The following is a 27286-nucleotide window of genomic DNA, read 5'->3' as shown; positions in this document are numbered from 1 at the left end:
CTACAATGATAATAGTTTTAAGCGATTTGAAGAATGTTTTATTTGAGGGGGGGCAGAGCTTTGTGACGTCATATTTGAGGGGGGTCTGACTTTTTGTGACGCCGTGTGACGAGGGGGGGGGTCAAAATCGTCAAAAATCGCGTGACGTCATTTATGGACGGCCCCTTATGGCGATGCAGCACTGCAGCGTCTATAGACGGTACAGTAGACCTGCTATAATCAGCCAGGAATGTCCTTAACGCTCGTGGCGTCACTCCACATCGACCACCCCCCCCCCCTCGTTAATATTCATGAGCAGGTGACGTCCTCCAAATGGACACGCCCACCCTACATTAATCATTAGCGGGTGACGTCACTCTACATGGGGGGGGGGGCGAGGCGCCTCCTTCCCCCTCCTCGGCGTCAACTTACAACTTCCACGTGACGTGATTTCCGTCACGCTGTTGAGACATCAAAGTAAAAAGGACGTCATGATGAACAAGGGATTATAACCTTTAAATGCAATAGGTCTGTGTCACTGCGCCCTTACAAATTGCACACGAATTGATGCGATGAATGTCACGTCGCGGTCTGCTTTTCGCTTGCAAGTTTCAGATTTTCTGCGATACACCCGTCATTGGACGGGCAAAATGCTAGTATCTAAACGTCAGCTCAAGCCTCCCTGAAATCAAGTGACTTCTGTGTGGTCACCCCCCACTTTGAATCCTACCCCTCCCGCCGCCGTGCGGCACTTTCCTGCTCCCCGCAACCCTCATCAGCTCCCGTTTCTCAGTTCCCTTTCCATCCGCTTCCTCTAAACTCCCATGCTTTCCCTTCTCTCTTCCTTTTCCATTTCTCTTTCTCTATCCTCGACTCTACTCTCTTTCCCGTGGGGTGCCACGGGTACAACCCTCCTCGTGACATACCGTATAAGAGCCAACACGATCCGTCATAATAATTGTCGCTGTTTCGTCATTATCGCAAGGCTCATTTTACGTGGTTCTTTTAGAGTGTGTTTCCTATCGCTGTTACGCATTACATTATTTCTTTGCAAAATGTTTTCCTGGGGTATTATGGCATGGTGATCACGTGACATGATCGTTCTGTAGTTTAATTAATAACGCTTATGTAACTGACAGATTGCAAGGTCACTATAATTACCGTGCATGACTTGTGCCAGGCTTCTGTTGAGTGAACTGCAGAAGATTCGCGCTCAAGTAATCTTGAGTCATGCTTAAGAAGAAGGACAAACACAATACAACAAGGGTGCGAAATAGGAATTCAAGGTTGTGGGAAACTGACATCGCGATAATTGTCATCATGAAATGCATTTATCGTATCGTGAAAAATGTATATTGCGGAAACCCCTACGATAATCGCAGTTCCTTCGGTAATTCTGTCTCAGAAGAAAGCTATCTATGCCATCTGTCACTTCATCGATTAACTTTTATCCCATGGGACAGCCAAAACATGTGATACAGCGGAGTTTTCTCCAAAGGGTGAGTTTCAAATTTAGTGAAATAAATATACTAATAATAATAAACAATAAGTAATATTTAAAAAATCCAGTTTTTTTTAAACACACTTTAATGAAATGTACCGTACAAGTAATGGCAGAACTCCACGACTCCAAGAAGTGGCCCGAGGCTTGCCATAACGTAAGGGGGCCGTGGTGATTTACAGCCAACATGAGTTGAGCGTGGACAATTAGACCCAAGGCGAAACATAACATAAAAAAGATAGTTTACAAATATTAGTTTAATTTTTTATGATAGAATATAATATTGTCATCAGTATGACATAAGTATACCAAGTTTGCAGTCGATACCATATTGGGAAGTGGGTTAAAATTGAGTTACAAGATTTGAGGATACGACAACAACAACAACAGAGTGAGTTAATATAAAGCGTGTAATAAAAATATTGTTAAAAAATATATTTTGTTTATGATAGAATATAGTACTGTATTGTCATCAGTAAGACATAAATATACGAAGTTTTCAGTCGATACCACATTGAGAAGTGCGTTAAAATTGAGTTACAAGATTTGAGGATATGACAACGACAACAACAACAGACAGAGTGAGTTAAATAAAAGCGTGTAAAAAAAAAGGTAATCCACCCTGGATGAGACAAGGCGAACGATTGTCCCCCACAAAAGCAAATTGGCCTTTGCTCTCGTTGGAGAGAGGGGGAGACATGAGGTTTGAAACCAGAAGAAAGGCGCTGTGTACTTGTTGGAGTTGAGCCTGAATGGGTGCATGTACAGCCACGATGCCTTGTACTTCTGTGAGCATGGGGCGGTCTTGCGTGAGGATGTGCGGTTGTTGTTGTGTGCATGTGCGGCGTGTGCGACGTGTGTGTGTGTGAGTCATGCTGTTGCGGGGTTTCTGGCCTCTGCGTGTATATTTGTTGGATTTTTTTTGTACGTGTGGGAAGGTGTAGATTGCATGCGTTTGTCACGCCCTTGAGAGTGAAAATGTTTTTTTTTATTCCCCTGAATAGTGAATTCTGGGAACGCTGCGAGTTGCTATAGGGGTGGGAATGTCTGTGTGTGTGTGTGACGTGAATTCTTAATTCGCAGCACCCAGTTTTCTGCAGAACCCTTCTTCCATGTTCTTCCTTCCGACATTAGGAAGCCAGTGGAGCTGCGCGCTTTAAAATCATCATCCAGATTGAAAACTCATTTCTTCTGAACTGCTTTTTTGTGTTGAGTTTGTTGTCCATCCCCCGCACCTCCGATTAGCACGGTTGGATTACGTACGGTGCGAAAGAAGTTCGACGTAAATACATTACGCACGCCAGGGAAAGTCAAAAGTGATTTCCTGCTCAAATGAACACTGAGACAGTGGCGCTAATATCATATTTGCAGCCCTGCAGAGGCGGTGGTGGAGATTCCACATTCCTATGACGGGATGAGTCTATCCACAGGACAACCTTATTTTATCCAGCTCTGGAGAGATTCATTGGTTGAGCCAACCACCCACAACCAGAATGTGAGCTCGCAACCTTCCGATCACGAGCCGCCCGCTCTACTGCTGAGTCACAGGGCAGTCGCTAGGGCAGTGCACACGCTGCATATTTTGTTGTGTGCAATGCATGTACGCGCGTGCAAACGTACGTGTACACGCATTCGTATTTATGTCACAATCCACTGCGGGATGAGAGTTATCCCCACGCTTCCTGAGCCCCAAAACACAAAGTGGTGAGCCACAAACAGCACGACTGTATTGAAGGTATAATAGATAATACAGTTATTGAATAGAACAAGGTTTACAAGGACTTGGGGGTGAAAATGTATCCATGCGCTTACTCCATCCAAACGGCGGTGGCTGTGCTGGATCGTTTCCAGCACGCAATTGCATATGTGCTTCACGGCCACTTACGCCGCATACGAGAGGAGGGCTTTGGCATGGCCTCGCTGAACTTGACACCTCGGTGTCATCGTCTGTGTTTACTCTGCCCTGAAAATGGCCCATTTATACTTTGGCCCTGACTCCGTCCGGACTGACACCGCAGAACGCGGCACAGGAGTGTTGGCGGCGCGGGAAGGCGACCGTTGATTTTTGAGCGAGCGGGCAGGACAAATGAATCGCTGTAATTTTTTTCATATCGATGACATGCACGCTGTATTACAGTAGTGTGGGAGCAAATGGTTCACTTGCGGCCAAAGCGATTTCTTGTTCGAACAAGAGCAGGCTCTTGCCGCTTAGGCAGCTCTTTACACCTGCACTTGGAAGGTCGATCACCGTGCATACCAGGCCCTAGAGGCTGCTGCTGTGGTGGCCTACGTTGTGGGCAGCGGAGGGAAGTGTGGAAAAATCCATTGGTCTTGTGCTGCACTTCCATGCGCCCACATCTGTTTACGACCCAGTGGGTTATAAACAAGCCGGTGGTGAAAATTCCTTAAGCCATGCGTGAATTTGTCCAAAGGAACCTTTATATTTTTTCGTGTTAGACCCACGTTCTGGTGGTTTGACGCCAAAATGCTTGTCATTAACCCCTCCACCACCCGACTAGGTTGTCACCTTTATGCAGATGTTATTGATACGTGCCGATGTAGCGATCACATCCTCCTCACCGGTGTATTACTGATAATCTTCACGGCTGAATTGAACATCGGCGTGCGCCGAGCGACGACGTTTCGCTGAAACTGCTCCGAGCTTCATCGGTTGGCGAACTTGACTGTCGTTATCTCGCGCGGTTATCCCAACGGCTGTCGTTATCTCTGCGCTGTTATCTCGTGACGTGGTACTCAGTTTAACAACCCCCTGATTCTGATTTTAATGATGGGCCAAGGCAACCTTCAGCTAGGATTTGAGCTTGCAGCCGACTTGATTGAAGGTGGCACATGCTCTCCCACCACCACTGCTCGACTGGGTTGACCACATGTATGTACAGTATGTTGAACTTCTTTAGCACCGTGCATGGCTAACCACGCTAATCACAGGTCCGGGGGTGGGGGGGGAGAAGGACAACAAACTCAACACAAAAATCAGTTCTAAAGAAATGAGTTTTCCATCTAGATTATTGAAAAGTGCATAGCTCCAGTGGCTTCCCAATGACGCAAGGGCGTTCCAGACGGCCACAGCGGCTTGTCTGACGGCGCGCGATGCCGGTGACTGTCAGCTCTCTTCGCCGGTGCCGCCCTGAAATGCCTCGATACTCTATACCCCTCAATCGCGTGTCCCGCGCACGATGGATCGGTTTACACCACCGCTGTAATTAACGCGCACGTGGGAAGCACGGTACAGTGCGGTTCAAAATAAAAATAAAAAACACACACAAACTCGGTGCGAGAGCGCGGCTCCAGACGCCGCGTACAGATTTCGAGTTTTGGTGCAGGCGGTGCAATTGCGCTGGGGCCCACGGGGCCCGGAAGGGTCCAGGCACCGGGATACGAAGAGAGAGGGGGGGGCGGTAGAATTGGACAGGGTGGAGGCCCCCCCACATTTCATGCCTTGCTGCAGGGCCCATGACAACCATGCTCTGCCACTGCATGTCATATTTTGGTGACTCCCGAGGTCAATCTTGCAAATGAGACGTCGATCCTGGTCTCCTCCCGATTTCTTGCCTTCGTTCAGCAAAATCTACTTGAAACTGTCCACGCAACATCAACAAAAAATGTGGACCGTGCTTGTGTGTCACGGATAAGAGCTAAATAACTAAATAAGGCGGACAACTCGGCACTTTTATTTGACAAATGTGACCTTTAGGGCCATACAACCGACCCTTCTGGTGTTACAAGAGCTCTGCACACACGGAGGCTTTTGATTACGTCGTTCATGAGGTGGCGGCGGCTGCTGCTGCTGCTGCTTCCTGGCAATCAATGCCACGACCAGGGAGGGCTCTTAAGCAGAGCTCCCTTCTCGTCGTGGCCGCGCTTGTGGCTTGTGAAGGGCTCGGCCGAGCGGGGCGTGGATGGTGCGGTTTGTTGTTGTTGTTGTCCTTGTTCACGTGAGGTCGTTGAACCTTCTGCTGCTGTATCATCATCACGATCCACGGGGCAAATTACACCCCTAGTAGGTGACCACTGCGCATTTCGTCATTTTCACTATCCTATGTGTCTTGTGCCGTACGAAGCCTGACGAAAATCACGATTTCGCCAGACACACACACACAAACCACTTCTCTGGAAAAAAAGGTCGAGAGATGGCGAGGTTATTAAACCGAGATGAATGGGCCAGATGGCCGCGGATGTCGGCGGATGCAGATTAGGCAGAAGCGCGCCTGGGTCTGGTGGAGGACAGAGCGAGGAGAGAGGAAGCCACTCGCACGGCTCACGCGGCACAAGAGACGGGACAGTTGAACGCAGTGTTCCCTTCAAATGCCCGGGGTTATTAAAGGGTAGAGGGGGGGCCCACGGTATACAATATCTACAGTGTATGGGGTTTCTTAACACAGCCCTCCCGGGATATGTCCGTAAGCATAAAAATAGAAAAATAAATGTAGAGCTTGTAACCTTATTTTAAAAGAAAATATTATTTGTGTTGCTCGTTCTATATATATAAAAAAACAAATTTAAGCGATATTAAAAGATAGGTTAATAAAAAAAATCACCAGCAAATTCTGGAACACGCATTCCCATGCTACAAGTATAGGGTACAGTGCCATGTCCTGTTGAAGTGGGGAGCGGTGGCACAGCGGTTAGCACACTGCACTACGAACCTCCGGCCACCCGAGTTCGATTCCCACTCTCAGCCAACATTGGTGACGAATGTCTGAAACCCGTCCTGGGCCTCCCCTAGTTTGACTCAGCTCTCAAATGAGTACCCTGTGCGGTGTGTAAACCTCAACACCGGGGAGACAAAAGTGGTGCTGGCCACACCACCCCCCGTGGTGTGCTCTGACAGCCTTCATCGGTTGCCACTCCCGATCAGCCCTTGCCCCAACAGTCTGTGAAAGGCTATAACGGAGCATCTTTTAGTAGTTGCTGTGCAGTAACGGCACTAAACCGGGACTGCGTGGCCCGTGATGTCTGTGTGCAGCGTGGAGATGCAGCTGCCAACAAAGGCAGCATTTGCTTTGCGCGCTGTTTACTTGCTCAGCTTTGGGAATGCGATTTCCAATTTTATTTTTTTCTCCATTTTATCTTCAATCTTTTTCCATCTTTTAGAGGTCCCCCGCCCCCAAAAAAAATATTCCGTTATCGGGAACACGACATCCGCCCCACTATATACGTACCAGCAAACCACTGAAATGATTCACTCCCAGAAGGCTATGGGAGTTGGTGGGTTATGTAGAGAATATTTTAGGGGTTTTTTTACGTGGAGAGACAGATGTATGAAGGAAACACATTATCTGCATTTCCGTTCTGTTCCTTATATTCGCCACAACAACGCGAATCACTATTTAGTAACGCTGTATATCATTGCGCATCGAAAAATGACCCATATTTTAAACAGAGGTGCTTGCCAATAAAAGCATCTGGCAGTTCACCAACATTCATTCAAGCAAGCCCCACTCTGCCGATGAGACGCTTTACGTTAAATCCCTTCCAAGAGTTGCTTTTATCGAGTCAAAGCTGCTGAAATGTACTCCCAGAATGCCGTTGGGTTAATATAGTTTGTTCTTTTACATTTTTACGAAACAGACATTGTCGGTATGACGCAAATATCCGAGCTACGATCGCCAACCGGCTGTGACTCACTGATGAGTACTGCGTGCAGGAAACAGCTTACATCGTAAAAAAATATTGACCTTGGAAATCTCCCGGCCTGAAGGCTGATTAATGTATCCTTCTTTTATTATTATAGTTATCACGGTGGCAATGCGGGAGGGCTTGATGCTCACAATACAAAGCGCCCGACAGAGCTGCAGGAAGGCTAATTTAAGGTCACCAGGTGCTTTGCAGTAAACGATCCCCAAGGTGATGGTGGAAGGGGAATGCTCTTTGCCTTTAACATCTGGCAGCCCCTTGCATGGTTTTATCGGCCTGACTCTGCCGATGAAATTCAAAAAGTTGAACTGACCCATGATTTGACGTCTCCTTGAACAGATGCGTCTGGAAAACGTTGGTTCAGAAAGGCGCCGGACAAGCCGGTGGACTAGGAACTGAATCTAATTTAGTGTTAATTCGTGAGACATAGACTCGTCTTTTTAGCTAACACATTCCTGCGGAGGGAGCTGGTAGGAACGTTGGGTTGCTCGGTCAATGGCCAGGGTCAATGGCGGCATGGTGTATTCCGCAAATATGCCCGACTGTGAGGGCGGGCACGAGCCGGCGTGAGTAGGTTAAACGTTGAGTTTTATAAGGGCACCACGGGGTGACCAGCCCCTCCCCACCCAGCCCCTCCTCACCCTCCCCTCCCCACCCAGCCCCTCCCCACCCAGCCCCTCCCTCCACGACGGACGGACAGACACAATAATCCCTTGTGGGCTGGTGGAACCAATGGGTTCCTACCAGTAAAACTGCATGCATTTAGTACACAACGTTGTTGTCTTTAAATTATCATTTACGTTCCATATGAAGTTGGGGCACGGGGGAGGGTCGTGCAATCGTTTACAATTGCACTCTAAGCCCAGTGACCTATGTTCGATTCCCAACCATGGCTCACATCAATGTTGAGTGATATCTGAGCCGTTCCCGGAGCTGCCTTTTAACCATCTCGCACTTACCAGTGTGGCGATATACAACCACCACCAGCAGTGGATTGACAAATGGCTGAAAATTCTAAGAGGCTTGTCCTGACATGGTTAATGCAGAGACGCATCTGTGCTGCGTTGGGCATTCAGACACAAGTCGTGCATGGGTTTGAGAATTGCCTTGTTGTGAGCGTGGTGGCTGTGTGTTGTGAGCGTGGTGGCTGTGTGTTGTGAGCGTGGTGGCTGTGTGTTGTGAGCGTGGTGGCTGTGTGTTGTGAGCGTGGTGGCTGTGTGTTGTGAGCGTGATGGCTGTGTGTTGTGAGTGTGGAGGCCATGTGTTGTGAGTGTGGTGGTTGTGTGTTGTGAGTGTGGTGGCTTTGAGAATTGCCGGTGCTGTGGGCGGGAGACTGTGCCGAGGGGAAAAAAGGGAGCCGCCGTAATCCTGGAATTAAACCTCTTTTGTCCGTGAGAAAAGTGTCTGGGAATGACTTGAAACCACCCTTGTAATTACGTTCTACTATTACGCAAAGTTTGAACGACCGAGGCGGGGAGAGGGCAAGGGAGTTCCAAACTCAAGTTCTGCTGGGGGATGAAAAGTTCCGCGCTGCCGTGTAGCGGCCGCCCGAATCCGTTCAAACAAATCACGATTCTCACGGCCCCAAACCCACCAGAAACTTTTATCGGAATGTTTTTTTTCTTAATCCTGGAGAAATCCGATGAGCTCCGAAGCTCTTTGTCACATGTGTCTGCCCAGTTTACAGGTGCCCGGTATTCTCGCCACATTCCGCCGGGCGTTGCTGTTATCGCCATCGAGAGCAAACAGCGGAACCTCGTGGATTCCGTCACCAGGGCCCAACGTACTGCTACTACTACCACCACCCCCCTTGTCTTGCACCCCCTTCTTTACACCCCCCTCTTGACACCACCCTACATACCCAACAATCAAATCTGTACATGACTAGAAACACAGCCATGGAAAAATAGTGCCGGCTGGTAAACCGTCAATCCATCCATCAGTGTTCGTTTATACAGTATACAGTATATAAATATAAAAAAGGAACATTTCAGAAAGTGTGTCAAAGTGCTCGTGCACAAAGGGTAAAAGCGAATAATTATATCACGCGTTTAAGATATATTAGCAAAACCTTTGTATGTTACGTCTTATGTCACAATCAAAATAAATTTGAGCAAATTTTGACCGACAGACAGCAGCAGCAGCGGCGATGCAGATGTAGACAACTGAAGAGCGGCTTTGTTATTATTAGGACTCATCACTAGCACAGGATTGACACCAATGCTCGCTGCTGCTGCGAAGTCCTCCTCTGGAAACCTCCAAATGTGGAGGCTTCACTTCAACACGATGGGGCTTATCAGCCTGGCCAATGCCAACGCCAATCAAATGTGTAAATAGCGATAAAAACCCGTAACGGAAACTTCACAAAACACCTCGTAACACCTCCAAAACCTAGCCCCTCCTCCTCCACCCCCCTTCTAAATTCTTACGAAGTATTTAAGTCAAAAAATGTTATCCATAATGGGTGTTTTTAGCTTAGATCGCATCAATATAAATGTGTCGTTAAACCCGCCACCACCCGACACAGCCAATTCGTAAGGTTTGTCACATAAACAGAACATGCCAATTCGTTACTAGTACAGCACACCGGTGTGTTGGAGAGTAAATCTACAACATTTACAATTTGAGCACCGTGACATTTCGCTCGTAATTACACCAATCAGCATCATCAGGCGACAGCCAGAGTTGTGGAGAAATCCTCCTCCCGTTTCGGTCTTAAAAGAATGTTGGTACAGTATTTAAAAACGACTCCCCTCTTTCTGTCTTCTCTCTTTAGGCTTTCATAATCAGAATACATGTATGTATTCATAGTGGAGGAATCCGATGAGCGATAAAGCTCTTTTTCACACATGTCCAGTAGGTGCGGGTAAGAACGCTACGACAACAAAGTACGAAAACACGGTAGGAGTGAAAAGTACAATGAAGGTAACACAAATCGTCCAAACACAACAACTAAACCATCCCCATCCTGCCAGGCAAAGCCCACTGAGGTATTAATTCAGTTTTCAGAACCTACCTGGCCACAAATGATAGCTCAACAAAGTGGCCCATCATTTGGACATTTATAGCAGCAAAATAATCTAAATAATATCATCGTTTAAGGATGCCCTATACATCTAAACTATTGTAAATATTTCACTCCAGGAAAAATTAAGTGCCACAGCCGTTGCTCATATTCTGTAGACGTTGGGGTTGGGATCCTATCCAGAGCAGAATGCACGCCAGACAAAATCGGATCCGGATCGCCACTCATTTCGCTGAGCGCTTGACATCCGTTTAAAGTTCGTTTAACATTGACCGTGTTGTAGATGCGCTGCCCCCCCCCCCGGAGTTTTTGTATGCCCCCCCTCTAAGCAAGGTCACACTACAGGCTCCGCATGATGCTCAGATGGGACAAGGCTCCCTGAGGGGGTACATTTGGGGGAAGGGTGGGTGGCAGCACGCTGACTCCGAACATATTTTGCGTTTCCTTTGTTATTGGCAAAGCCATCTGTTCCAAATGCTTCTCGTGTCTTGGGGGTCATACGGGGGGAGATGCAGAGTTGTCGCGTGTGGAGATGCTGGCTGTGGATGTGGCCGTAATTGTTGTTGACGGTGTTGGTACGAGTTGCGGGGCAAAGGTTGCAGCGGTGGCGATTGGGGTTGTAATTGATGGTTGTTGTAGTTGGCGAGAGTTGTGTGCGTTGAAGACGACATTGTTTGGGGTTTGCTGTTGTAGTGATGGCTTTTTTTTTCTCGCGAAATCACGGTTGCTCAGCACAGGCCCAAGCGCTTGGCACGCCAAGTGACCAGCACCAAACAGCACTTTGGAGGTGTTACGGATAAGGAGTCAAATACGCTCCTTGTGATTGAGCAATGTTATCAGAACTTGGGGGTGGTGGGCAATAGGCGACGGGGAGTGAGGCAGCAAGAGCAGCGTTGTGTTTGCGGCGTTGTTGTTGCCCTGTGCTTATCCTAGGTAGGATGTTTCTGTCGAAGGTTGCAGTGGGGACGCTTGTTTGTTGTGGATTCTGGGTTGTCACGGCTGTTGGAATTCACATGAGAACATGCGTTGCTGTGGTGAGGGAGGGAGGGAGAACGCCGGCATTCAAAAAAAATGTTGCTTAGTTTTCAGTTTAAACAAAAAAATCCACTTATTATTGGTGCTGCTCCGGGCCAGCGCCGCTGCGCTCTGTTTTCATGGATTGTAACAGCGAGATCTCCTCTGTTGTGAAATAGCGGATTCCTTTTCAGCGCTGCCAAGAGTGATGTCATAACAGTCATTTGGCGGTTGGATAATTGCCGTGAAAGAAAAAAAATAACCGGTCTTTAGAAACTCGTGCGAGCTCGAGCAGCTCCATCTCTCGCTCTCAGCAGCCGCCCCCTTGTCTGCCTGCCCGCTCGCCCCATTTCTCCTCCGCAGGGTGATGCCCAACACTGCGTGGAAGCCACAGAAGTCTACCCCCACGGCCTCTAAGTGGTGGCACCAGCTTCCTCCTCCGCCCCCACTTCCTCCTCCAACTTCACGATCCGCAAGCACTTGTGCCCGGCGTCTCCCCGAGCTGCCTTCCTGCCACCGGCTGCCGTCGCTGCCCTGCCCTCGCGGCGGCTCCTAATCTCGATCGCCCCCCCCCTCCCGCTGCCGGCGGCTCGCGGTCGCGGCGACCATGATGAACATGCTGAAGCCCAGTGGCCTCAAGGCGCCCAACAAGGTCGGCCGCTCCGGCTTCTCCTTCGGCCGCTCTCCCTCCTCTTCCTCCTCGTCCTCCGCGGGTGAGTGCGGCTCGGGGAGGTTGATCTGTAAGTCGGTTGCTGTCAATCGTTATTGATCGTGATCGACCGCACGCCTTGCGTTCAGTTGCTTAGAGGCAGGAGTCGGTGGATTCATGAGATGTTTGTGGATCTCTCAAAGATCCGCCGGGCTTTTACGGTGGCCAGGAGATGGCAGTGCAGTACGTGGTATTGTGTGACCCATCTTTGTGGACGCTTGCATACTCTCTAGCAAGGTTGTTTCATCATCATTAAGAATTAATTATACCATGCCTCCCATGCAGTATGCCTCGAGGTGCCAGAACAAAGGGGAATTTGAGATCATTACTCGGGAAGTGATTGTAAACCATTTCTATGGTTAAAGAAGAATTCGGTATAAACAAGGCACACAACAAACGCTCTTGAGGTCACTCTCCATTTCCTCCACTTCATTTCAGTTTCTGGGTGTGCTGATGCTCGCTTGCAATCCATCGCTTTGGGAGCAAGAGTTGGTGGATCATGCACACGACAGCTGCCTCGACGGCCCGGGTCCGGGATTTTGTAAACTCCACCAACATTCAGCGCCCGTGACCAAATAATTAGCAAATCCGCTCGATCCTGTCGGATCTCAGAAGCTAAGCAGGATCGAGTCTGGATAGCTCTTGGATGGGCAACCACCGCCCAAGCCAGGTTGTTGTAGGTGACACCAGGGCTATGCCACACCGTGAACAGCGGGGGCCAGTGCAGCAACATCACTCGCTGTGCTGCACTTCTATGCTCCCCCGCCTCCTTCTCCAATGTGCACTGGCCAGCACGGTGAAGTACGCTCAAATAACCCCCACCTCCCCCCCCCCCCCCCCACAATCCGCACGGCGTGGGGAGGCCTTCATCCAGCAGTAGATTTACAAAAGGGCTGTACATTGTTCATCACTCTATGTATGTTGAACTTCTTTCGCACCGTAACATAGCCAGCCAACCGTGCTAATCGGAGGTGCGGGGGGGAAGGACAACGCTCCAAATACAAAAAGGGGCACTTCTAAATCAATCTCGACTGTAGCGGTGGCTAGGGAATTGTGGGGTGAAAAACGGGGCCCCCACATTCATGATTATTCCGGAGCGGCCACATCATTCGATTGGAATCAATCGCAAAGCCATCAGACAGCGCCCGTTTATGGCCAGGGGGACAGAGTGCCGCACTGACTCATTCAGCCCCTCGAGGCGGAATTGAAGTCACCGCGCGCAGACCGGGGTTGGTGGGGTGAGCCGGGGTGGTGAGGCAGGGTGGTGATGGGGTCAGAGAGTTCAACCCCTCTGGCCATGTGAGCCAACAACAACAACTTCTGTACTCTCTATTAATGTGTAGAACACAACTGGGCTGTCTGATTATTTCGATTGTTTTGCTGCTGTAAAAGTCCAAATGATGGGCCACTTTGTTGAGCTATCATTTGTGGTGGTCAGGTCGCTTTTGAATAATAAGTTAATACCTCCGTGGGCTTTGTCTGGTAGGATGGGGATGGTTTAGTTGTTGTATTTGTATGTGTTTGGGTGATTTGTTTACCTTTCTTGTACTTTGCACTCCGTGTTTTTGTATTGTTTGTTGGTGTAACGTTCTTACCCAGCCCTACTGGACATCTGTGTGAAGAAGCTTTATCGCTCTTCGGATTCCTCAAGTCTAAATAAATATTCAGATTTAAATACAGCAATCGGTTGCCATATCAATCGCCAGGGACTGCACACACATGTCTTCTAAAATTTTGTTTTACACTTAGTTTGGCTACATTTGATCTCGAAGAATTGAAAATATCAGTTTGAGTGTCATACAACGACAGTACTCTGCCGTCTTTCATGTAGGAAAGTGCTGCCACGCCGGTGTCGATACGAGGTCACTTCACTGAAAGGGATCTCAGCAGTAGTTCTGTGATATCCGATTCTGTGGAGCATTCCTCTAGCACAAAGGAGCACTGCTCTGCGCAATTTCTGAATTGATTCTTTGTCTAAGGACACGACGACGATGGCACAATTCCAATAATATTTGGGATGAAGACGACAAAAACTTTCTTTCAAAATCTATCTCTAACAAAGCCCTCGAGGCTCTGCTTCTTTCATCTCAAAAAAGATAAAAGTGGCAGAAAACCGGGTCGTCTTTTAAATTGGTTCCGCCAGGAATCTAGGCCAGGGTTCGCCAATTTGGCTTCGCAAATTCCATGCGGCGATGGCACGACCCGTGGCCAAATCTACACCATGGCATTAGGGGGACCGGCGCGGCGGTGCTTGCGCCGGCCCGCTCAATCCGGCGCTGTGATCCTGCCTCGACAGGATTAATCCTCGGGCTCGTAATCCCGATGGGATCAGCATGTCCAGCGGCCCGGGGAATTCCGGAGGGCCCACACGTGGCCTCTCCAAGCCGCTCGCTGCGGTCGCCGCGTCGCGAGCTTTCCATCGCACTGCCGCTTAAACCGCCCGATGGTTCTAGATTTTACTTGCGTTTTTATATTTGTTGATACCCTTCGCGAAAATCTGTCTGGATTTGGACCCCCCCCAAAAAAAAAACCATGTAAAATCTCAAACATCGACATGCTTGGCATAAAAAAGATCTATGTATTTGTGATTTACGAATTTGTATGATTTAAATGTTTCCTACGCCACGGTGAAGACAGCTCTGAATAATAAACAGAGCACCACCGCCTCTCGGGGCTAAACTAGGTCATGTTTACTGACCGTTTAATTAATTCTAGGGAGGTTGCATTTATCAGTCGGTGTATTAAGGATTTCGCCAAAATATTAAAATGATTATTCGGTTGTAGCGGTGACTGCCGCTGCTTGTTATCATTATTATTGATGCTGTTGAGCGTGCATTGCGCTGGTTGTGGTCGTTATTGAACATTTATCATCAGGCACACTACAAAAAGACAATAAAGCACTCTATTTGATTTGCTTTACCAATCACTATTTCCTTCAAATATGTGCCCAGTTACCTTAATGTAGGCCCATTCACTCGCATAGTGGTCTATTCAAATCATATAGAAGCATGTTCACTTTCCTCCCTGACTGTTCGATTTAACAAAGGTCTTCTCACTTTCATAGAAAGTGCTATTGCAACTAAAGAAATACTAATTCAGTCAAGCAAGTGTCTCTACCCCTCAAATGAGCATGCACCACTGCTCATCTCCTTCGATGACCCTACGCCAGCCGTGGAAAGTCCACGTTACTCTGGTGGGCGGTGGGGGTCCCATGTATTCCACCAGAACCACCATTATTATTGCATCTTCCTCCAAGACGTCGATCTCTCTCTCCCTCGATGTTGTTCAACGTCCGTTTCTCTCGCTCCCCGCGCAGCTGCAGCCACGGCCCCTGCTGCTGCTGCTGCTGCCGCCACCGTCTGTGCCGCAGCTGCAACGCCGGCGTCGCCAACGACGACGATGAGCGGCACCTCTGCCAAACCGCCGGCGGCGGGGCACGTCCCGGGCACGTCGAGCCCCACGCACACCGACTCGACTCGCGCCAAACTCAGCAAGGCCGGTGGGCACTGACTGCGGGCGAGGCAGGGGGGTGGGGGGGGGGGAACAAGCGGGGGACGGTTGGATTGGTGGGCGAGTGGGCACAGATATTTGTGGCGGAGAATCGGCCATCACGCTATTGCGCTTGTTGTTGGTGTTGTTGATCGACTGGTTGGTTGGTTGATTCCCAGGATGCCCAAGATTGAGTGGAAATGCCACTCAATGTTATCCACACCGTGCTGTCAGCCTCAAGTCATGGGACAATTACACCGTTTGGAACCCTGTGTGTAATGGGAAGATTCACTGAAGTAGATGTCGCAGAACTGCTACTGAGATCACTTCAGGTCACCTCCAGTCGACAGTAGGGGGGCAGCACTTTCCCACTCCTGCTGCTACTGAGAGGAATGTACATCACGTAACAGTCAAACTGATACTTTTAGCAATCTTAAGAGCTGGAATTGCAACCAATTTATCTGCCAATCCCAATTTTACGTGATGGGTTTTGTGCAGTTATTAGTGACCGAGCTGGGACAATCGTCGCGGGGGGAATGATGGGCTGAATCGATCCCCGTATTGCTTGTCGTTCGGCTGCTCGAACGATAGCGCCAAGCGGGCAGATTTATAAACAACCAGCTCGCGTTGTTGTTGTTGTTTTTCTTCTGCCTGTCGGTGGTGTGCTTTTCACCGTGAGCAATCGTGTGGGGGTTTTTTTTGTTCGCTTTCAAATCGATAATATTGAGCAAGTCTGAATTTGCGAGCTGCCGCCCATGAAACTAGGCGTGGCATGCGAGCCTTTTTTAGCGAACGCAGTGTACAGCGTTGACGGCCGAGGTCCCGTGGCGATCGCGTTGACAAACGCACGATTGAATCGTTTTCCGCAGGAGGGAGGAGCTGCCTGGAAAACGTGGAACTGTTGGGCCAACGTTGGGGCAACATTCGGCTAACATTGCACGTTTACTGGGTGGCCGGCCTGTGGATGAGGGTTGGAGTTGAGGGCGGTTTGGTTGCCGGCTCGTTGGGGGGCGTCTATTGGTTGGCGAGGAGGTGGGGGGGCACATGAGGGATTTAAAAGCGTGACGCCAAGGCCGGAGCGGCGCACATGCGGCAGCTGCGTCTGCCGGAGCCATCGCGCAATGACCACCACTGACCCGCGTGGTGAAGTATGGTCAAGCAGCGCCCTGCCCGTGTGCGGGGAGGCCTTCATCCACCCCTGGATTGACAAGGAGGCTGTCAATCGTTATTAATATTATTTTTAATGAGGCCATGTAAAGGAGAGCTTCGATTAGGCACTTTTGTAGAATTAAGCCAAATTGAAACCAAAAATTTCAATTGGCAGTTGAACTCGGCTGGCCTCCCGCTGTAGAGGCGGTCGCCAAGGGAACTTATGAAAGGGTGTTTGAGTGCCCTTCGGTTTATTGGCCGTTACGTGGCGTCAGGACGTAGCTGCGCTGCTGCCAGTGTGGCGGTGACGGGTGATGTAACGGAGCCAAAATGTCTTTTTCTCGACCCTAGCACCCACTGACGACGGAGGTAACGTGGCTCGTCCCACAAGCATTTACTTCGTGAGCAAATATTCACTCATTGAATATTTGCAATAGTAATTGCATTGTTTGAAAAGTGTTTTGTCTGTTATGTTTGTAGAGTATTATAATTATTTGATAATCGTGTTAGCTTGTCACCTAAACTGGCATATTTCCAGCTGCTAGGATTACAAACGTGCCCGTTTGGATTCACGCGGCATGCACTTCTGTAGCGGGGCCTGTGAATGAGAAGGTGCAGTGCCACTCTTAGCGTGGATAAGAGGCGATTGAAGGGACCTCAGAAGTAGTTCTATGACGTCAACTTCCACAGAGGGTCGTTGTCTAACACTGGGGTGGCGGCGGAGGGGGGGGGGATGTTACACTGCTCGACAAGAATGTCAAATGCAAACGTGCATCGTCCCGTGGCGTGACGGTGATAGCACGGTTACGAGACCATCGTGTAACTGGGAAAAAGAACAAGCAATTTTTTTCTCAATAGCGCATGCAGGAGGTGATGTCTAGGTAAAAACATTGTCTCTGCTCTGTATTCGTTCGCAACGCACACCTACTTTTCTGTCCAATGCGTTCCACATCGTTTACAAAATTGTTAGAACTGGTCATCAATCGTTTCCTCGCTTTTGTTATTAAATTCCTTCTCGCGAAACTGTAATTTCCTTATTTCGTCTCTGACCCGCGTTCCCGTCGCCGCGACCCCGCGACCCCCACGGCAGACTCGGAGGAGCGTGATGAATTTATCGACGACTTCATCATCGGCGAGCGCGTTTGGGTGAACGGCAGCAAGCCTGGCCACATCCAGTACCTGGGCGAGACGCAGTTCGCACCGGGCCAGTGGGCCGGCATTGTCCTGGACGAGGCCACGGGCAAGAACGACGGCGCCGTTTCCGGCGTGCGGTACTTCATGTGCGAGGCCGGGCGCGGCATCTTCACGAGGCCCTCCAAGCTGTCGCGCCGCCCGCTGGCGCCGGGGTCGGCGGTCGACGGGCGCTGCGCGTCTCCTGCAGCGACCCCCCCGCTGCACGGGCAGGCGTCGATGGGCGGAGGTGAGCTCTAGCGACGTGGCGGGAGTGGGGGAGGGGTGGGAAAAAGCAATGTACAAACGAGGCGGTAATTCATAATAGAGGAGGTTTTTGTGTTAGATCGCGTGAATATAAATGTGCCGTTAAACCCGCCACCACCCAACACAGCCAATTATGAAGGTTTTTCACGTTAAAAAAGTCCCGATTAGTTACTAGTTCAGTGCACCGGTGTGTTGGAGAGTAAACCCACAACAGTACTGGAATTGTAAATGTTGTGGGTTTACTCTCCAACACATCAATGTGCTGTACTAGTGTAATATCGTTGAGGACTGTTGGACGCCGGGGTTGAGGCACACGTATTTATTCCGCAACAGTTGTCACAACCGCGGACATACAACACTGGAGGGGGTATCGGCCCCCTCACCCGGCTAGCTGGGAATACACTGCTAGCTATCTCTGACCTACCTCCTAGTCCTCCACTAACGGGCTAGGGGAGGCTGTCTGGCCCGACACTGGTAAGTCGGGCTACGGTACCCGGAGTCCCAGAGCACTAGCTCTGGTTCTCGGGACCACGCCGCTGGCTCGGTCCTGCGCGGCCCTGACAAGGGCGACGACCCAGGGGAGTCCAGGGCTCTAGCTAGACGATCTTCGGTCTTCACTGGTTTAGCTTTAACATTGTTCCCCCAGCTCTCCGGCTCATCCCCTTTTAAACCAAAAACCCCCCGCTGAGGGGTGGGGCCAGCCCCCCAGGCTGCCCGGTGCGGACGTCGTTGAGAGCACCTCCCCGTGCACTCACGAAGCCCCGCCCACTGTGTTTGTTTCCCGTGTGATCCTATGTATACAGCCCCTCCGTAACACCCCTACACTAGTAACGAATTGGCATGTTTTGTTTACGTGACAAACCTTACTAATTGGCTGCGTCGGATGGTGGCGGGTTTAATGACACATTTATATTCACGCAATCTCACCCAAAAACTTCTTATGGATAATATTGGTCACGAAAGCCTATGTGTTAAACTGAGGCGGTAATCACGAGACAAAAACAATCAGGTTCTTGAAATCGAATGTTGACCCCTTGGTCATGAAGTGGCATTGAATTTCTTGGGGGGCACAATTTCGATTTATACGGCATCTAAATGTCTCAACTAAGCTGTACACGTCACCCACGACCGGACATCCCGAGTCGTATTTACCAGCCTCCTCAACCCGGAGCTACGAGCCACCGCTTGCAGCCGAAAAAATCACATTGAAGGCCGTTGTGGGTTTCCAAGTGTGATCGCCACCGCGTGGTTTTGTCGTTTGTGTGTTTTTTGTTTTTTTACGAGAGGCGTAGGAGCCCGCTCCAGCTCCACGACGCCGCTCACCACGCCGCGTTCCTCCTGCTCCGCCCTCTCCTCGCGCGAAGCCGGGCTCCTTTCCTCCTCCTCCAACGTCGCCGCAGCCGCCGCCGCCACCGCCGCCGCCGGCGCCGCCGCCGCGGCTGCGGCGTCGGGCCCTTCCAACCTGGCGCGCACCGGCAGCCAATCGGTGGGGAACCTGTCGGAGAGCGGCTCTGCCAAGAGGGCGGAGCGCGACCTCAAGATGGGAGACCGCGTGCTGGTGAGCGCACTCCTCGTGCCGCCGTCGGGCTCAGTCTGTCTCTGTCGGCCTCTGTCTGTTGCCGTCTCTCCGTCCGTCTCTGTCCGCCTGTCTCTATCCTGACCCGACATATCTCTCTGTCGGGCACCGTTTGTCTCTCTGTCTCTGTCGCGCACCGTCCGTCTCTCAGTTTCTGTCTCCCACTGTCTCTACGTGTGTCCCTCTCTGCCCCTGTCTGTCCACCGTCGTGGCTGTCCGTGCTGTAGACCCAGAATGTCGTCTCTGCCGGATCCGCGGTGCTCCCCTGTCGGTCAGCTTTAGGGGCAAAGCGTGCGTCGCACAATGGCGGATCGCTTACGTGAGGGTTCTTCAACTGGCGGGCCGGTGGGCCACGCCTGGCCCACGGGGGGCCCTCGGAGGAGTGGTCTGCTAAAACCTTGACCTGCCGAGAGATACGGCTCAACAAGAATTCGAGATAAGATGTTTGCAGAGAAGAGAGATACGGATTATCCAGATGAAAGCAAATAAACAGGAGATAAATACAGGAGAGCTGTAGACAAGACGCAAGCTGTACCGAGCTGAGATAAGAGAGAGACCTGGAGATAAGAAGGTATGGGGTCGGTGGTTACATGCACATATTCTACAATGTGACGACGTGATGTGACGTCATGCCGATGAGCCAGCATAGTGTGACACTCCCAATCTGATGGCAGTACAGCAAGTAGGTGGCCGACCTATCCGGCCAGATTATGTTTGGAACGGTATCCCCTTAGTATGTGTGGGGTTTCCCCAGGTACTGTACTTCCCTCCGACATGCAAACTCAGACAAAAATGCGTTCGCCAAATGGCACAAGTGAAAATTCCTCTTGAAAATGTTTCTTGAGGGCTTTTCTGAGTGAGCGATTAAATAAATTGCCGTCCAAATAGTCGGTCGGTGACAGTGCACGCCTCTGATTTAGCGCTTCATGCGAAAGGGTTGGCGGATCACGCTCATCGCTCGCAAGAGTGAATTGCGCTATCTCCGGTTGACTGCGATTGAATCAGAATCAGAATATTTATTTATGCTGGAAGAATCCGATGAGCTTTCAAGCAGTTTTTGTCACAGATATTCAGTCGGGAAACGGGGGTCCAAATCTTACAACATCAACAACAGCAAACAATATAAGAACCCGATAGGAAAGGTAAACAAATCACTTACAAAAAATACATACGAACAAAACGAGGCGGCCGCTCCGTTGGGAAGCACGAGGCGGCCACGTTGCAAGCGGAGGTAATTCCCGGACTTCGTGTTTTCGTCCGTTTGCATCCCGCGCACCCTGGGGAATTCAATCCCATCTCGCGCTCAACCAGCGGATGCATTTGCCGGCGTCCACTCCCCGCCCGGAGACGGCCGGACCCGCAGTGATCTCGCCGAGTGTCTCTTTTGGCCTCGTTCCCATCGGTAATGCGACGCTGTGGCCGGCAGCACGCCGTCTGCATGTGCGTAACGACGCCGCCGCCGCCGCCCCTTCCGGCGCAGCTCCGATTATGCTGCGTAATTGTTACACGCCGCTCCGCTGCAAGGTTCTCGCCACCCGCGAGTTCCGTCCGCGTTTATAAAAACCGCCCGCGGGGCGCGGTCCGCTGCGCACATGCGAGCGAGCGGTCGCGAGAGATGGACACTTCGAGCCGTGCCGCCTTTGAGGCCTCGGCCACCGCCCAGGGCGCGCGCGGGTTCACGCGTCTCTCTGGTTAGCGGCGGCGGTGGCTGCGGTGAGTTTGAGTGGTGGTGGGGGGTTTTTTTACGTCTAAATATGATAAAGGTAAGTGCACAATCATTTTTGACGTTTAATTTCATCCATTGGCTGTTTGTTTTTACTTATGTTCATGTGGTTTGTGAGCAGCAGAGGGCAGTAGAGTGAGATGAGAGGGGAGAGGTAGGAGAGTGCGTGGAGGGGAGTGGAGCGAGATGAGATGGGAGAGGTAGGAGAGTGCTTGGAGGGCAGTAGAGTGAGATGAGAGGGGATAAGTAGGAGAGTGCGTGGAGGGGAGTAGAGTGAGATGAGAGGGGATAATTAGGAGAGTGCGTGGAGGGGAGTAGAGTGAGATGAGAGGGGAGAGGTAGGAGAGTGCGTGGAGGGGAGTAAAATGAGATGAGAGGGGAGAGGTAGGAGAGTGCTTGGAGGGGAGTAGAGTGAGATGAGAGGGGAGAGGTAGGAGAGTGCGTGGAGGGGAGTAGAGTGAGATGAGAGGTAGGAGAGTGCATGGTGGGGAGTGGAGCGAGATGAGATGGGAGGCTGCAGGAGAACACTAACAGAGGCCGGCCACATCCAGTGGCTGATGTTTCCTCAACAACAAACATCGGATACGGAAGCTTTTTTATGCCGTGCTGTCGCTCCGATGCTGTCACTTTGGGCGTCAAATTCGAGAGACAGGGGCTGCGAGAGCAGTGGCTGAACAACAACAACAACATGTATATGGCCAAAACAAAAACATTGCCAACTTAATATTCTATCGGGAACTAATTGCCGTTAATCAATTGGATTCTGCTTTTAAAACTGGCGTTTTTTTATTATTTCGTTTTTGGGCACCACGGGTCTCATTAATCTGGATAACCGCTGGTTCAAAAGTCACCACTGATGGTGGGCGGCGGTTGGAGCCGTAGGCCGTTCCACCGGCTTGGATTTCCCCGCTGCCGTTGTCACAGCAACGCGAGCCGCACACGCTTCAATTGTAATCCTCGCCGTGAAATAAAATCTAATCTTCTCGTGCCGGAATCTGCACGATTCGTGATCCTGAGCAGAGAGAGGCTGGGAGAGGGGATGTCTCAATTCAGAGAGAATCTCTCAGTGTAGAGGGATTCTCTTAACCGACCTTCAGAATCGGTCAATCAATGGGAAATCTCAATCCATAGAGATTCTCTCAGTCCAGATAGAATCTCTCAGTCTAGAGAGATTCTGTTAAGCCAGGTACAACCAAAGGGATATTTCTCAACAACCCACGCCGACAACAGCATTTTTATAACATTCCAACCGTGACGAATTCCTCCGATTCCTAGTGAAGAACGACCGCCGCCACTTCGCGCGTCGCATCGCCCGCCGCGTCTCCGTCAACCCCGCCGCGTCTCCCTGCCCGGGGCGTATGCAGGTGGGCGGCACCAAGGCGGGCGTGGTGCGCTTCGTCGGAGAAACGGACTTTGCCAAGGGCGAGTGGTGCGGCGTGGAGCTCGACGAGCCGCTCGGGAAGAACGACGGCGCTGTCGCTGGCACCAGGTACCGCACCAGCGGGTCCAGAGAGAGAGAGAGAGGGCGAGCGGGGAGAGAGAGAGAGAGATCGAGGGGGGGAGAGAACGAGGCGCCTGCTGGCGATGTTCTCGACTGATTTAAAAATAACATTGAAACTGACAAAGGGGCTTTGCGGAGAAAATGTGATCGTGCAGAGATTGCAGCAGCAGCAGTGGTGCCGCATGCCTGGGTCTAACATAATCTGCATTAATTTCCCGATTGGGTAGAATTTGGCACCGATTCAACCCGTGGCTGCTGCTGCTGCTGCAGCCTTTCTCGCTGGTTTGTGGTTCCTCCTCCTCCTCGAGCCTCTGAGTCATCCTTTCTCTCTCTCTCTTTGAGAGCGAGCGGACACTGCGGCGGAGATGGCGGTGGTGCGGGTTACAAGTTTAAATTAAGATTTGGTGATCATATTGGAATCCGTTTGGTAGTCTTGACGTTAACCAGGTGAGAGCAACATTACAATTTTCATACCCGAGTTGGATATGATTGACTCAACCTGGACGACGCTTTGCTGGGATAACGCATCTTTGTTGCAATTTTGGTGATGCTGATTTTCCAGGATAAGATTTAAATCGTTGCGGCAGAAACGAGCAGCCGCGTCGTTATCTTGTCTCGGAACTAATGTGTGTGTTTTTACAGTCGCTGCAACTTTCTACAAGATCGTAATACAAATATACAAAATAGTGTACGCTCTTCTTGTATGTGCTTGAACCGATGCAAGCCCTTCTGGTGATTGAAGCGTAAGTACCTCCCACCGCTTAGTTGCTGTGCTCGCTCCAATATGATGACACCGTCCGTAGACTTGTCCGGTGTGTCTTCAGTGCGACTGCATCTCAGTGCACTCTGCGGAGAAAGCGGGCGCGTATCAATTTTGCGAGTCGAGCAAACTGTCTCTCTGCCTCCATAATAGAGGGGGGGGTTTTGCCTCTGCCTCACCGTCGCAACAAGATACGAAATTATTATTCGCCCACATTTGGTGAATTCTCACAAATTCGCGACCGTGCGTCGATTTGATGCTTGATTAATTTGTTCCGTCTTGTCTGTGCAGTTTCTCGAGATGTTATTGCCTCATTCGTTTTGCTATCTCATCCGTTTCACTTCGCGATAAAGCCACATTTGTGTACATTGTGAATTCGTCATAAATAACCGATTTACATCCGTCGTAATTTAGCAATGAGCCTAACCATACATTTTTAACCAAAGAACCGATCAATATTTTATATGCCTACCCACTACCTCCAAAGACATAGGTTCCCCATATAGCCTTAACATACTGTTGGGGCAAGTGCTATTAGTGAGTATCTACGAAGGCCGGCACAGCACAATGAGAGGGTGGTGTGGTTAGGAGCACATCTGGCCCCCTTCGTCTCCCCAGTGCTGATGTTTACACATCGCACCAGCTACTCTTTTAGGGTTGAGTCAACGCCGCCACTCATATTATCCATGACCGGTCACCGGGTTTATAGTGCAGTGTGCTAACCACGGTGCCATTGTAACGGGATTACAAGTCGCCCTAGGGGAGGCCCAGGGACCGGTTAAGACATTCATCGCCGATGTTGGCTGCGAGCGGCAATCAAACTCGCCACCGTGGCACATAACTACCTCGCCTGGTGTACAGGAGGTCGTGGGTTCGATCCCGGCCCTGTGATGCCTGCTGCTGTATATTTGGAGTTTGCATGTGTCTCTCCCCATGGTCACGTGTATTTTTTTCTCCGGGTCCTCCGGTTTTTTCCTCCACATTGATAAACATGCGTGTAGAGTATTTGGCTGCTATAAATGTCCACGTGATGAGCCGCTTCTTTGAGCTATCATTTGTGGCCAGGTCGCTTTTGAAAAAGACTTATATAGCTCAGTAAGCCTTACCTGGTAAAATAAATAAAAAAGTTTTTTATAGTTTCAACTTGGGACGCTGGGTTCGTAGAGCAGTGCAGCGCGCTAACCGCTGTGCCACGGCTCCCCGCCTCGCGCCCCATGCGATCTCTCGCCACGCACGTGCGCGCACACGCGCAGGTACTTCCAGTGCCAGCAGCGGTACGGGCTCTTCGCTCCGATCCACAAGGTGGCGAAGATCGGCTTCCCGTCGACGTCGGCGCGTCGCAAGATGAAGCGAGCGTCGGCCTCGGGGTTCTCGTCGCTGCGCCACAGCCCCAGCAGCTCGACGGTCAGCTCGCTCAGCTCCGTCGCCTCGTCCGTCGGGGGGCGGCCCAGCCGCACGGGCCTGGTGAGAGCGGGACGCTGACACGAACAACGACGGCAACGATCAAAATCTTTCATTAGACTGTGGAGGAATCCGATGAGCTATGAAGCTCTTTTTCACAGACGTCGTCTAGAAAGACGACGACGATAGTGATAATAATGATGAACGTTTTACGCGCAGGTTTTGGCGGTTATAAAGAGAAATGTAGAATATATATTTACGTCATAAGTAGCCAAGCAATTAAAATTGTCGCACATACCAAGTGATTTACTATTGCTCCGGCTCACACGCCGGTGAGATTAACACAAATCCCTAATGGTCGGCCCTCCCTCACTCCCACCCTCCCTCCCTCCCTCCCTGCCCGCGACAGCTGACGGAGACGAGCTCGCTCTACTCGCGGAAGATCGCGGGCAACACGGCGCTGCAGGAGGCGCTCAAGGAGAAGCAGCAGCACATCGAGCAGCTGCTCGCCGAGCGCGACCTGGAGCGCGCCGAGGTTGCCAAGGCGACCACCACCGTGGCGAACCTCGAGCGCGAGCTCGGTGCCCTCAAGACAACGCACGACAAGGTGGCGACGCGGCGCACGCGCCCGCACACGTTGCGACGACGATCTCCCGCGCGCGTGCGCACAACACGCGATTGTCCGTCCATCCATTCGTTTGTTTGTTGCAGCCCGAGAAAAGGTAGCAGGCAGGCGAGGTGCACGCACATCTCTGGCACGCGCGACAAACGCTTAGTTGTTTGATAGTTTGTCCGTCTGTCCATTCATTTGTTCGTTCGATCGTTACAGCACTTGGCGATCTAGGGGCAGGGCAGGTGCCCTCGTTTGTGCAACGCAACCAACCGTTCATTTATCAGTTCATGAGTGTATTCATTCATTCGTTCATTCATTCGTCCGTCCAGTCACATCTTTAATTTTCCCATCTCTCTGTCCATTCCAGCGACACGGTCCAGATGTGAGTAATGGCTACGGTTGTGTCAGAAAATAAACCCCGTTCGCCTGCCCGCTTGCCCGCCCGACAGTCCACCGCGGAGATGGCGATGTGCCTGTGCGAGCTCAAGGCGGCGCTGGAGGTGACGGGCAGGGAGAAGGGTGACCTCATCTCGCAGCTGGAGGAAGAGCGAAGGTGAGGAGGAAATCTTCGCCGGTCGGTCAGGTGTCCGGGCTCATCACCAGCCGTGATCCATCCACCGCCATACGTAGGCCTCCCCGTGCCGTTGTTTACCCCGTGGTCTCGCGATGGCACCATCCGTCTCGCTCCAACGCATGAGCTGATCTCGCTGATCTATCGCCCCCTCCCCCCTCCCGCAAGTTCTCTCCTTTGGCTGTTAATGCAGACATGATTCCTTGTAAAAGGTTTCAGTTTGGTGTTTTAACATCTTAACACCTGTTTGTTGCCAGAAAAAAGGGGAAAACCTATTCTCATGGCTGCAAACGCTAAAGCCGCTCTCCTCTCTAGCTTCTCTCTCCAGTGCCAAATGTACCGATCATGCCGCTCTCTCCACTCCTCTTTTACCTGCCTTTGGCGTTTCACGGTCGGGTCGGTCGGAGGTTCACAAATCCGCGTGAACCGTCGGCCCTTGTTTGCCTCCAAAGCGCCGGACGGCAGGCGCGCCCCACCACACGCCGTTGCCTTCCACTGCATCGGTGCTTCGTGCTGCGCGTCGTTTGGCACGACGTCCTGACGATTCACTCCTCGTACTGGTAGCTTTTTCACGAGCTGAATTGTAGCGGCTCACTCTGTCACACAACGACGATCGACGTCGCTGTCTCGCCGTTGCCGATGTTACCAGTTCTGGATGTTGGCTCGGCTCGGCTCGGCTCTTTCCCGACGTACGCCGGTGGCCACTGTCGTTATTCTCTGTCTGGGAGGAAACTGGAGCTCCCAACACGTGGCGCGAAACATCGGACATCGTGCCGTACAACGCGCGGTACCACCCGAAAACACATCGGAGAGCACCTCACCTTCTGTCACCTCTGACCCGATTAGAACGTGTAGCCATTTGTGGTGGCGAATAACCTCTCCCCACGGGCATTGAATGCTCTGTGACTCGTGTTGTCAGTTGTAAAACCCCACCCCCCCTTCTTTTCTTGGTTACATGGAATCTCCCGGGTGGCCAGGAGAGTGGAGGACCTGCAGTTCTGCGTTGAGGAAGAGTCCATCACGAAGGGGGATCTCGAGGTACGCTTTGCAACGCTTGCTGGACGTGTGTATGCATGGGCCAACAGAAAAAGACTTGAGGCATAGATAATGTGCCTTGAAATGTAATTTCTTCATGTTCACTCCAAAACATAGAAGCCTTTGTTATTTTAATGCGCCGAAG

General features: G+C 51.0%; 1 protein-coding gene across 2 annotated transcripts in view; it reads left to right on the top strand.

Moving 5' to 3' along the window:
- LOC144719380 (uncharacterized) overlaps nt 1–27286 on the top strand; it is a 50896-nt gene that overhangs the window by 9056 nt on the left and 14554 nt on the right. The window contains exons 2-10 of one of the 2 annotated variants that reach the window (XM_078595252.1): nt 11541–11890; nt 15203–15385; nt 17615–17944; nt 19254–19519; nt 22625–22749; nt 24775–24985; nt 25332–25529; nt 25985–26088; nt 27084–27144. In XM_078595252.1, coding sequence (XP_078451378.1) covers nt 11785–11890; nt 15203–15385; nt 17615–17944; nt 19254–19519; nt 22625–22749; nt 24775–24985; nt 25332–25529; nt 25985–26088; nt 27084–27144 — 1584 coding nt within the window. In that variant the 5' untranslated portion in view covers nt 11541–11784. Of the gene's footprint in view, nt 1–11540; nt 11891–15202; nt 15386–17614; nt 17945–19247; nt 19520–22624; nt 22750–24774; nt 24986–25331; nt 25530–25984; nt 26089–27083; nt 27145–27286 lie in introns of both variants that reach the window. The other variant, XM_078595251.1, reaches the window with a different exon arrangement.

This window comes from Lampetra planeri, chromosome 6 (genome assembly GCF_965212315.1).
Source record: "Lampetra planeri chromosome 6, kcLamPlan1.2.h2, whole genome shotgun sequence".
In the NCBI taxonomy this organism is placed as follows: domain Eukaryota; kingdom Metazoa; phylum Chordata; class Hyperoartia; order Petromyzontiformes; family Petromyzontidae; genus Lampetra; species Lampetra planeri.
Note: the sequence above shows the minus strand (reverse complement) of the source record. Positions and strands in the feature narration are given on the sequence as shown.